Source organism: Mesoplodon mirus (assembly GCF_964341445.2).
Source record: "Mesoplodon mirus genome assembly, chromosome: 14".
Taxonomy (NCBI): Eukaryota; Metazoa; Chordata; class Mammalia; order Artiodactyla; family Ziphiidae; genus Mesoplodon; species Mesoplodon mirus.
In genome coordinates, this window is record NC_138990.1 from 83,224,681 (window position 1) to 83,238,204 (window position 13,524).

General features: G+C 37.7%; 1 protein-coding gene across 3 annotated transcripts in view; it reads right to left on the bottom strand.

The window, feature by feature from the left end:
* GFPT1 (glutamine--fructose-6-phosphate transaminase 1) overlaps nucleotides 1-13,524 on the bottom strand; it is a 72,574-nt gene that overhangs the window by 17,998 nt on the left and 41,052 nt on the right. For all 3 annotated transcript variants that reach the window (XM_082643351.1, XM_082643350.1, XM_082643352.1), the window contains 6 exons: nucleotides 13,412-13,517; nucleotides 11,485-11,648; nucleotides 10,472-10,567; nucleotides 5,889-5,986; nucleotides 3,955-4,075; nucleotides 3,155-3,312 (listed from right to left, as the gene is read on the bottom strand). In XM_082643351.1, coding sequence (XP_082499477.1) covers nucleotides 3,155-3,312; nucleotides 3,955-4,075; nucleotides 5,889-5,986; nucleotides 10,472-10,567; nucleotides 11,485-11,648; nucleotides 13,412-13,517 — 743 coding nt within the window. The remainder of the gene's footprint in view (nucleotides 1-3,154; nucleotides 3,313-3,954; nucleotides 4,076-5,888; nucleotides 5,987-10,471; nucleotides 10,568-11,484; nucleotides 11,649-13,411; nucleotides 13,518-13,524) is intronic.

Consider the following 13,524-nt stretch of genomic DNA (forward strand, 5'->3'; position numbering starts at 1 on the left):
GATAATGAGCCTCCTGTACAATAAAATCACAGTCTGCTAATGCTCCTTACCTTCCCAATAGTTAAATTAGATTCCCTGTTTTCTCTTGCTGCATGTCCCAGCTACCAGGTGCTCATACATTCCTCCACAGCTACCTGTCCCTGTGCTCCTATGTGTTCCACTGGCAGACTGGGATTTTTTTCCCTTTAGCACTAAAGTGGATTTTCAGTCCCTTGCCTCCAGTCTAATGATCATACCTGTATTCTAAGTTCCAGTCCTTCCCAGTCTACTTCTTTCTACTGAAGTTTACTTTTCAATAAACCAATTAATCACAAAATATACTATCAGGACAGAGGGAGAGACCCAATATCTTGGACTCCTGGGATACCTAAATTGTTTCCAATCCAAAATGATCAGATAATGAGTATTCTAGTTCCTCCAGCCCATAACTAAAAATGTTATTCTACAGAGTATGCTTCTTTGTTTGGACTTAAAACATCTCAGCACTGGTTTTTTAAAAGCAAATATTAAACAGAGTAACTTTAATGCACATATTTTTTCTATTGCATTCAGCTTAATTTCCAATTTCATGTTTTTCATTTCATCAATACATACCAAGCAACCAATTATGAAAAAAATAAGCTACCCCTCACATTTAGAATTACTGAGGTTTGAAAGAATTTACCAGGACAATGCTGACTCTGAACTTTTCAACTTGGTTTTACTTTTTATTCAGCCAAAAATAAAAGTTATATTGGTTTATTTTTTTTTAAATCAACAAAAGTCAGTACTGTGGTGAACTTCTAAACACCTGCAATAACATACAAGAATTACTGAGTCTGCACAGTTATACCCATCGATTTCTACAGAAATATCAAATTGTCTATGGTCAAACATTCTGAGAAATTTAATAATATCTCTCTATCCTTGACAGTTTTTCAGGCAAAGTTGGGAATTAATCATCAAGATAATAGAATTCTTATGCTAGCTCTATCATGGAGCCCAGGGATCAGGATAATTAGAATTTCTTTCATCACCCATTAACATATAAACTTATATTTGCCATTCAGAAATGATCTATAACTAAACACCCTAAAACTTTTAAATAACTCCAAGCCCAGAATGTCTATGGCAGTTAAGGAAAACAAAATTACTTTAGAATCCAAGAAAAATTAAACTAAGACTAAGCTGCCATAATACTAAAATTTTTCAGGGAGCCATTTTTTTTAAAGAATTACAGTATATACTATAAAAAGGTGCTTATTTTCCTATACAAGATGTAACCATTGGAAGAACCTGGGTAAAGAGTACATGGACTTCTCTACTATCTTTGCAACTTCCTATAAATCTATAGTTATTTCAAAACAAAAAGATTTTAGAAAAAGACTTACAGAAAAAAAAAAAAACTACTGATACAAATAACACATGAAAAAATCTCAAAACGTCATGTTAAATGGAAGAAGCTAGATACAAAAGACATGTATTATACAATTCCATTTATAAGAAATTTCTAGAAAATGAAATAATATAGCAAGAGAAAGCAATACTTGCCTGAGGCTGAGGCAGAGGGGTAGGAGTGGGAACTGACTGGAAAGGGGGACAAAGGAACTTTTTCAGGTGATTAAGTCTTCTAAAATTGGACTGTGGTGATAAACAGCCAAATTTACTAAAACCATATACACTTAAAATTGGTGAATACTATGGTATGAAAATCATACCTCAATAAAGCTGTAGAAAAAAGGTTAATGGCAGAATCTAGGTGATGGGTATACAGGTGTTCATGTAAAATTCTTTTAATTCTGCTGTATGTTTGAATATTATAATAAAACATTGAGGAAAATGTAAGTTTTCATGAATGATACAATTAGAAATCAAAAAAACTGCATTTCCCCTGGCAGCTCACAGATCAAGAAAGATTCAATAAAAAGATAAGTCAATAGCCTCCACTCAGTGGTATGATCCCACATCCCACACATGCCACACTGAAGCCCTTGCTTCAAATGTGTTTGAATGAAGGGTCTGGGATTCTAATCACTGATCAAAGCTGTCTGTCTGGACACTGTTCCAAGAATCCACAAGCTGCTGCTGAGGGCAGCTGTTTATTCATTCAGGCACAGAATGGAAACCCAAGCACAAATATCTTATATGTTTTAATCACCACATGGAGAAAATTCAGGCTTCAGTTTTCGGTAAATTATAGCGTTAGCAATATCAAAGTAACCAAGAAACAAAAACCTCACTCAGAGTTTTTACTTAAGAATTATAACTTTTCCACAAAAAAATTCCCCATGAGGTTCTTTAAATGGAAAAAGAACCAAATGTGGTTTGTATATGTTAACATCATCTCCCCTTAATTAAACTCAAATCCACCAAAACCTAAGCATCTTATTCAACAATCAGTAACAAATATTAGACTTAGGCAGAAAAAGACAAGAAACTGAAAATTTGAAACTATAAAGAGTAATATATTTGTGGAGAACATCTTTTGCATTTATACAACTTTCTATGATTCCTATTTTTATTACTAGTACTAAATTTATGCATATCCCAATTTCAAAGAAGAAAGCAGTCTCATTAGGCCTTAAAAATGAAAATGAAGGTGCTTTTAAGTCTCCACAGATGTATATCTAAAGAGAAACAGATATTGTCATATAATACTCAATTTATTTTTTTAAATAGCCAAATTTTATACCAAAAGTGTACTCCTCTTTACAAACTTCAAAGGGAGTGTGTATATTTTGGCACATTTATTAGGATAGTATAAACCTGTAAATAAAAATGTCAAAAATTATTAGACTTAAGCTGGGTGTTTCTAATTTGTTATTTTTCTAATTCCCTACTATACTTAATTAAGAGGGGGCATTATACTTACCACATATCCCACCCCACATAGCAGGAGGAATATGTGTTGAATGCAGATAGTCAGAAGAGACGTTTACAAAATGAACTTTACATTATATAGGCTTGTCCCTTTTAAACTCTTAAGATGAGTGTGAGGAAGGGGGACAACAAGTGTTTTATTTATTACTGACCCTTAAGGCTTACGATAATTACGATTAGTAAACAATATGAATTCTATAAGTGCTAAGAAATGAAATATAAGATACAGATTAGTCTGTTTCACCAACACTATGATTATGTAAATAATCACATGAGAACTAAGTCAAGAACTTACCTTTGTGCTGGCAACCCCAATCTCGGGCCCAGCATTGATGTGAACTCCACAGTCTGTCTCTCTTGATATGGAACTGCCAACCGTGTTTGTGATCCCGACAGTTAAAGCTCCTCTCTCCTTGCAGTACCGAAGACCCATCAGGGTATCTGCTGTCTCGCCTGGGTAAAAAGGAAGACAAAAGTAACACACAGAGCAGTCAACATATGCTGTTTTTTAGATGCAAAAACAGGAAACTGACTACTCTTTCAACAATATCATTTGTTTTATTATTATTTTTTAACTGAAGTACAGTTGATTTACAGTGTTTCAGTTGTACATCAAAGTAATTCAGTTATACATATATATGTTTTTCAGATTCTTTTCCATTATACATTATTACAAGATACTGAGTATAGCTCCCTGTGCTATACAGTAGGTCCTTGTTGTTTATTTTATATATAGTAGTGTGTATCTGTCAATCCCAAATTCCCAATTCATAGCTCCCTCCCTTTTCCCCTCATTTGTTTTAAATAAAATTTAAAACATGTACTTAAAAGAATAAATTTGTACAACTTTTAATAATAGGATCCGACTTCTTAGGATCCTCTTTCCTTCTTTGTTTTTAAAAATTCAGCTCTTCTGAGTATAAAATGTGTTGATTTTACTAACTCATTAAGAATTCCATAACATCAAAATAAGCCTGTATTTGACAAGTTATCTGCTATAACCAGTTTATCTTTAAATATCAGTTTTGCCAACATATGCTATAGTTGTTAGAAAGAATGACTTTCCTTTTCTTTAAGTCTTTAAAATTAGCATACCTGACTGACTAATGAAAAAGCAAACATCATCTCGAAAAACTGGGGTGTTTCTATCCAGGAAATCACTGGCTAGCTCCACCATAACAGGCAACTCAGTCAGCTCTTCAAGAACTTGACGTGTCTGCAGAGAAAAGATGACTTGGTCATACAACTTTACATCAAATACTCTTTTTCACTGGACTTCCTCAGACTCAATGTATAGTTTTCACTTTTTCTGATTATAAAAATGATACATAATGCAATGTTAGAAAATACAAACAACAGAGATTAAAGCATAAAAAAATAAAATAACCAAAATCCCACCACCCAGGAGATAAGCACTGTTAATATTTTAGCACAAGTCTCTTTAGACAATTATCAATGCATGTATAAATAAATGCACGTATAAAATGTTTTGAGAAGTGGAAAAAGCACTGTTCTGAGTTAGCTTGTATATCAACTCTAAATTCCCAATTCCTAATCTTTAAATGACAATTCATATAATACCAAATCACTGAGAGTTTCAAATGAGATAATAACAGATGTATCAAAAACACTGAATGAAAAATTAAGCACTTCAGAAACACTATGTATTATTAAAGAATGCTGTTTCTCAAAAAAAGTCAATATACTTTAAAAATCTTGTTTAAGAAAGCTCACTATTTTCAAACCCTGTAGTATGGAGGGTAGAGTAGATAACCTAGCTAGAATTAATTCAAGGACACTATTTTGTATGCTAAACCACACAGGATTTCTAATATTTGTTTGTTAACTACAGTAGTCTCAGCATCCACCAGAAAACCCAAAACAAAACAAAACCCTTACATCTTCTCAAATTAGAGAATTCTAACACAGAATATATGTAATTTATGCCCCACAATTCAGGTTTAGCATTGGATGAAACATTTAATCAAATTTTGTATTTCTGCATAGAGGGCTCATTCAATAATAGATCTAAGCCACCACTAAATTAGGCAATCCCTTAATTTACACTAATGTCTTTCTTTAATTCATTTTTTTTTCCAGTGCTCAAAACAATCACTTTCTAACAACTCTTCCCTTCAAAACTGCACAGATTTTCCTTTTTAGGACCATGTAATTTGGGGTGGGGGGTGGGGAGGGGAGGGAGAAGGGGGTGCTTTAGAGAAGAAGAAAGCCTATTGAGATGCAAGGGTTGGGTGACCAGCTAGTTTCACTCACTCGTCAAATGAATGGCTCCCACGAGTGTAGATAATTAATATTTATGCCCCAGCAAATAAAAAAATTACTGTCATGAACTCTGGAAATCAATCCTAAAAGTAGAAACTGAGTGTGTAAGGGTTTTCTGTACTTACAGGAGTTGACATCAACAGCACATAACCTGTCTCTTTACAAGGGAAACTACATGTGGATCTGATTTATTGGACTAAAAGACTATTAAATTCCTAAGCTTCTATATTGACAACCAACACACATCTTTGATACAGAATTTCAGCCTCCAAAATAACAATTTAAAGAACAAAGTCTATCAAAAAGAAGACTTCCTTTCTTTGCAGAAATGTGCCTACCTAGTAAAATCCTGTTGAGGTTCACACAGCCATCTGTCTGAGGCAAGTGAACAATGATACACAAAACCCAGTGATGGCTCTAACAGAAGTAGGCATGCGCTGTGGACTGCAAGGCCAGGATGGCATAAGAACTTTCCACTCTTTGCCTTTCATGAAGTTAGTTGCAGGCGGTCTACCTGTATATCTAAGGACCTTTCTAAAGCAGATGATCCATTGATAAATAATTCCAAGTAGCTATTAAAATTTCTCTCCCCAACCTTCTTGATTTTTGCCATCACAACATGAAAACAAAACACGATGTTTTAACAAAAAATAGTTTTACATGGTGTGTTACTGGAGATACTGTTTATCTGCAGATATCTTCTAATACCCAAAATGACACAACTAAAATTTTAAGAAGCCACTTACTGCTACACCGGCATGATAACTTGTTCCACAAGCGATAAGAATCAAACGCCGACACCTCTGGATCTCCTTAATGTGATCCTTCAATCCGCCCAAATTCACTGAAATAAAAGTTTGTGGATATAATTATTTAGGAAAGAACCATATGAAACAGGTAATCGCTTTTCACGAGTGGCCAATGCCAATCTGGGAAACAACATTGCTGTTTTAAAAGCATTCATATTCCTCTTAGGAAGCGCAGTTCTCTCTCATTTTGAAATGTAAACTAAGTAAGTCTGAACTTAACTGGCCACCCCCAACTTGTAACTAACCTTCCTCACCCCCTGACACGCCTACACAACTACAGTATCTACCACATCCTACCTTGTTTGGTCATTTTTACATTCCTCTCTTCAGATTAAAAGGTATCTTAAAGGCAGAACTATAGGGACACGGACAATAGTAGATCAGTAGATGCTGGCGGCTGGAGGTGGGGAAAGGGCTGACTACAAAGGGGCTTGGGGAAATTTTTCCGGTGAAGGATCTGTGCTAACTCTTGATTGTTGTACCGGCTGTTTAGGATTATGAGCATGTTGTGGAAGTTGGTCAAAACTCGCTGAATTATACATTAAGAACAGTCAATTTTATTATACCTAATTATATCTCAGTAAGCCTGCTTGGGAAAAAAAATTGTCTTAGTTGTGTTCATCTCCATTACATGCCCAGAACAGTGCTCTGAACACAATATAAACCACTCTCCTCTCAGTCTTTCCCATCTCAGTCAATGCCACCCCATTCACCTAATGGCAGGGTCATCCATCCTTGGTTGCTCAACAGCGACTGCACAAGCAAGTCCTGTGAGCCCCACCTTCAAACTGTACCTCTAACGTCATCAGCCAAGTCCAATATCCCTCCCCTGGACAAGAGCCGTACTCTCCTAACTTCTATTCTCTACCTCCTAGAGCCTGTTCTCCACTCACAGCCAGAATGATCTTTTAGAGGGATTCGTTAAAAACATAAATCTGATCACAAAACCCTCCAAGGAGTCTGTCCTCCTTCTGTCTCTATAGCCACGTATGTGTTCTGCTAAGGGTGCCTTGTCTATGGGTCCTTCTACACATGGCTAGTTTTCTGTGAGAAATTTTCATCCAACATTCATTCAATTATTCAACTAATATTCTGAGCACCTACCAAGTGAATATACTGTCCAAGGCACTGTGTGGCTACCAGACAGTTCAGCGTCTGGCTGATGAGAGCAGTGAGCATGCCCGTGGGCAGCATCCTTCTCCATGTGACCCACCGTCGGTCTGCCTACTCTGCCCCTGCTCTTTATCTCCTCCACTCTTTTCTTCTACCTTAACTAGTTACAAAATGGAACCAAGGTATATGTTTTGCTTTTTATATTTTTGGATAATTTACGTTCTTCCTTTTAAATTTCAATACTGAGAGGGCCGATTATATTTCTCTATTTTAAGAAACTAGCTAAGTAGAAAATAAAACAACGAAAAGCTTCACTGGCTTCCCAAGTAACTCTGGAATGAAGTCCAAACTCTTTATATGGCCTTCAAGTGGCCACAAGCCCTGCCTCCTGCTTCACTCTGACCTAATCTCCTAGCACCTCTCCTCTCACCCAGGCCACCCCAGCCAGACTGGCATTCTTGCTGTTCCTTTTCGTGTACCTCTGCCTCAGACCTCGGCATGTATTGAAAAGACTTGAGGGAAAAGGAAACAACATTAAGAGGCTGGGTAGGGAGTCATGCAAAGGCAAATCAGTTTGGAGATGACTAAGTATAAAGTAGACAGACTATCAGAGAGACTTATATTTCAGATGATGACCAAGAAGGACAGGGAGGTTGGACAGTGAGATTAGCTGGTCACAAGCGTTTCCCTAAAATTAGTCCTAGCAAATTCCCTGATGGCTGAGGGGCCTTTGGGATAGTTCTGGAAGGAGTCGCCCATGGTCTGAATTGATGCTTTGGAGAGGCTCCTACTTCTGGTAAGGGAGACCACTGCTACAGCAGGAGTGCCTGGAGGAAAGGGGTGGGATGGAGCGGGAACACCATTGAACACTGGAGGCTAGTCTGGCTCCATAAATGACTGGCGGTGTGACCTTTGGCCAGACTGCAAACTGACAGAGCCTCAAATTCCTTATCTTAACAACAAAAAAAGATAACGGCTATCCTGTTTATATTACAGAACTTTTATGAGGAACACATACCATAGATAAAAGTGCTTTTTAAAATCATGACTTTTCAAAGTTTATCTCCTTCTTTTCCCTTATAAAACAAAACTTTCTCCTAATCTTATTTCCATTCCATACCATAATAGTATTTACTGCTACTCTCCCCGTTCTTCCAGTTCAACCACCTTCCACAAACCCCCTCTCCCACACAAGCAGATAACAGGTCCTGCTTTGGAGTGCTCCTGTTTCTCTCCTGGCCCCCACTGCCACTCCCATTCCCCATTGCTTTACCCCAGATGGGACAACATCCTTACTGGCGACTGCATCTCAGCCTCTCGCTCTTCCAGTGCACACTGGAGACTGGTACCCAGGTCACTTCAGTAAAGCTCCGATCACCCCTGGCTCCTAAGCCTCCTAACAGCTCTGCAATTTCTACAAAGGGAGGTACCCTTCACACTCAACAAAATGCATTCACAGCCCTCCTGGGCAGTTCACACTCAATAGAATGCATTCACGGCCCTCCTGGGCAGTTCCTCTCACCTTCTTCCCTAGACTTACTGCTCTCTATTCCTCTTCAAGTACTAGATGTGGCAGGCAAACTGGACTACATATTATTTCACAAACAAATTTCTGATGGTTTTCTAATATCTCTTCTTAGCAGATGCATTCTACCCAACTGCAATGCTCCCATCTCATCTTTACCTGTTCAAACCTTCCAAATCCTTTAAACCACCACCTGCCTATTTCATGGAGCCTTCCCTGGCCCCCTGTCCACAAACAGATTCATTCTCTACTTTCTCTAAATTCAACACCAAACTTTAAACATTTCAACATTAAACTGTGTTTCTAATGTCATTTATCATATTTTACCTTTCTTTAAATAGTTAATTATGTATTCATCCCCCTTCTAAGAACCTCAAGGAGGAGACCGCAGCAGAGATAACTTTCCTACAGTCCCTGATATGTTCAGCATGGTGCTCCACACACCATGTTCACCAGATGTTCAACTTATAATTCAGCCTTCGACAAATCTCTCCTGCTGAGAAAGAGTCTGATGCCTCCAGAAAAGAAAAGTATACAAAAACCGCATTTATTCAGAGAATCATTCTCTATCAGTTAGCAGGACGTGACATAAAAGAGAAGGCACTTAATATTATATGTATAACACAGAAATTCAGGAAAAGATTGTTGCATACCAGATATAATTTCTCCAAAACTGATTCCTAACACTGAGAAGCTTAGCCCAAAGCTTGTTTGTTAAACTGTTTATCAAACTGGTCATGAAGAATGTTCCAAAAATCTGATTTAGCGATAAATAGCTATGGATGTCCTATGACCACAGAAAGTCAATCTCAAGCTCATCTCAGCAAGGTGCAGAAACTCCTGCAACACAAGGTCTAGAGAGAACTTCCAGAAGTAAGACCAGAGCTGCACTGTCACCCCACCTTAAACAGGCAGGAAGGTACAGGTTACCCCATAAGGTGTTAGGCAAACACCTGGAAAACCTCTGGGAAGTTCACACTTCACTCATTTATAAACTGAGAGAGAAAACCTAGGCTGAACAGATACAGCAAGCTTCCCAACAAGGGGACCAGGTCCCATTCTTCTGAGAATTCACAGTGTTCAGAACAGTCCCTGGTACACAGTAGGTGCCCAATAAAGGATTTTTGTACTGAAAAGAAGTTAAATGTTCTTAATGGTACACTGAAGGACTTTTTTTTTCTCCAGAAAAATCACCCTAATAGTCCCATAACTGACAACAATTTTCAAATGTGACTTCCTAGGCATTTTTTATATTTTTCATAACCATTTTAGAGGTATGTCACTTACCATAAAATTCATCCTTTGAAAGTGTATGATCGTGGTGTTTAGTATTTCAGAGTTGTGCAACCATTACCACTATCTAACTTTAGACTTTCATCATTTCCAAAACACCCGTATCCATTAGCAGTCACTCTCCACTCCCGTCCCTTCAGCTCCTGGCAACCATTATTATCATTCCCTTATTTTTCATGGTGGTAAAATATACATAACATAAAATTTACCGTTTTAACTATTTGTAAGTGTACAGTTCAGTGGTATTAAGCACATTCACATTATTGTGCAATCATGACCATCACCCATCTCAGAACTTTGGCATCATCCCAAACTGAAGCTCTATACCCGTTAAACACTAACTCCACATTTCCCCCTCTCCCCAGCCCCTGGTGACCACTAATCTACCTTCTGTCTCTACAAATCTGACTAACTTAGATACACCTCATATCAGTGGAATCACACACTGAAGGACTTTTAAAAGAGGACTGGGCTCCACTGATGGCTGGCAGCCATAGTTATTCTACAAAGGACAATGAACCCTATAAGGCTGTCAATGTCAACCCCCATGAGAAACTTTGAAATAATAACATAATTCACATGTAATTACCAGTATAGTCATCAAAGTTGACTCTTCCTCTCATTGTGTTCACAACTGACTCTGGCTGCTCAAAAATTTCCTTCTGCATAAATGAACTGAAGTTGCCTAAAGTGATACAAATTGTATCATTAAAACAAAAATTAACAAGCCAAAGGATAAGAAATTTGTATTCAACTAAAAGTCTATCTCCTTTAATATAATCTTAGTAAATGAAATGAAATGAAAGGTCATGAAGTAGAGAATATTCATATATGACATTTTACCCAATGGGAAGAAAAATGAACAAGGAGGAAAAATACTTTTATTAACTTCACACCTAAAATATGCAATTATAGAAAAACAGGGGAGTGGGACAAGCTTAAGTTTTAGAGTCAGATCTACGTTCAAATCATGATTCTATCTTTTAATAGCTAAGCAGCTCTGGGAAATTCCTTAATCTGTAAAATAATATGTTCTAGCAGCTATTTCATAGCGTGGTAGTGTGGATTAATATAGTGAAGACTTGACATATAGCCATTATGCAATAAATGTTAGCTTGTTTTTCACCACAACCCCATCAGAAAGACCAATAAAAACCACAATCACCATAATCATAATAGTTAATAGTAGCAAACATTATGTAGAGCTCACTAAGCATGTCAGACACTGTTGTAAGGGCTTAATCCCCAAAACAACCTTAATGAGGTAAATCCTATTATCCCCATTTCATATATGAGAAAACTGAAGCACAGAGAGAATAAGAGAGGAACAAAGAATAGAACACAAACTATGTTTATAAAGTATCTTAAAACATCAAGTACCACTTAAATAATTGATTTCTTTTTTCATGTTAGAAACAAGAAACCATGAATTCGTTTGAAGAAGTATTGTCAAAACAGCAGATAATTTCTCCAAAGAATCATCCCCCTTTCTGGGGTTATCCCTTCACTAATCTATATTATCAGATTCCTACACCAGGTCAGGAAGGAGAAAATATCCTTTCCATCGAGGACACCAAGGTGTAACAGGATAGAAAGGTTCACCCTTCATGATCTGCTGGAGTTCCATCTGGAGGGTCTGCACAGCTCGTCCAGGGTGATCTCCCGCAGTCCGTTTAATTCGATGGATAGAAAGACGGCCATCCACCACTGCAGCGACATCATCATCCTCGAGAAAGATGACACGATTGGTGTGTTCTATGACAGCACTAAAAATGTTCAAGGAGACAGTACAATCAATAATCTAGGATGATTATTATAAACACAACTATCATTAGGACAAAAGGACCAAGTTTAAATACAAAGTCTATCAACCTGCAATATCTCTGATAACTTTCTGGTTATCAATGCCATTCCCTACAGGGAAATGAAGGAGGGGGGTGGTCACTGCAGACAATGAAGAAAAGGAACTCTGTGTGGCAACCAATCTGATGAGATCAGATGAGAAAGCATGCTTATTTCCTCCTCATCCTACCTATCACCAGTCCTCCAATCATAATTCCTAAATATTTCCCAAAGCTTCTCTCTGTGTCCACCACCACAAACCGGTTCAAGCTACCATCAGCCCTTGGCTGAACTACTGCAGGAACCTTCCAACTTCCACCCACATTCCCTCTAACCTCCCTCCATCCACTCTCCATTTCTGCCAAAATGGACATCAAAAGACAACCCTAATCAAGATTTCTCCCTCACCAGCACATTGCTCAACAGCTTCCCTTTAGCTCTTAGGAAAACAGCAAAATGCCTTTACCATGACTCCTACCTCTTTCTCTGGCCTTGTCTCCCACCAAACTTCCTCTCTCTATTCCAGCCACACTCACACCCAGCCCAAGATTTCACAGGCTGATCCATCTGCAGAGAATGACTGTTCTTCCCTCCACCTCCTTACCTAATTAACTCCTAATATTTCCTTAACTCTCAGTTCAAGAACCATTCCCTTAAAGAAATGTACCCATAGGAGGGTTAAGTCACCCTGTTATAAGCATTCTGTAGTTCATGTCACAGCTGGAATTCTATACTTGGTGACCACTGACTAAAATTTGTCTCTCCCATTAAGGAAGAGCTCCTTAAGGACAAGTAATATTTTTATTCTTACCCGCCATTATCTCCTGAGCTGAGCACATGGCTTTGCTGGAGTGTTCAATATGAACGCATGAGTGAATGAAAAGAGGCTGAGACACTTCTGCAACTTCCAGATTATTTAAGCCAAAACTGCCAACTCTGTAACAAACCTACCTAATGACAGCAATGACACATCTCAGCACCGACTACATACCTTACACACCTGTAAAATTTAGAAAACCATGAAGCTTGTTTTCTCACTGAGATAATACATCCCCTACAGTTGTGAACTGCATGATCATTCATTTTTAGATCCCCTTACTTTCAGGCACAATGAATGATTCAAATAGCTGTTGGCGATTTGAGTGATTCCATTTTAGCCTCATTACTGTTCGAATTTCATTTATAAATGCCTCTAAGCATCCCCACTGCATTTTCTCTCAAAATGTCCTAGTCTAATACGATTTCCTATATAAAAGTGATTTTGCTGCCAATTACTTCTGAATTAAAAAGATATGTCCACGTTGGATTAAAACTACAATATAGGTTAGCAATTACACTATAATTGGCATGCTCCTAAGCCATTCTACTCTCCAATCTAAAATCTCTCCTTCCTATAAAACCTAGGTTAAGGCTCTTAAAAGAGGAGGAAAAAAAAAAAAACATGAGCTCAGAGTAAATACACCAGAACAAGTCTCAGGACTTATCTCCCTTGTACACTGACCTACATACTTTGAATTGAGAGCAAAAACATTCTAGAACACAATCTCCAAAAAGGTCACCTTCACATCCTTAATTAACAAACTTCTCCTCTACAGCATGACTAGATATATACAAAATGACTTCTTGGTTTCTTGTAGCATGAGCAGTTTTACTAAGAATTCTCTCTGAATCAACCAAGGAAGCTCACCTTGCATCAGAAGCAAAGTAATACTCCACTGCTTTTTCTTCAACGGGGAAAAGGCAAGTTGTGCTGTCCACACGAGAGAGATTACAGCTTCCTTTTTTATCTTTGCCTAAATT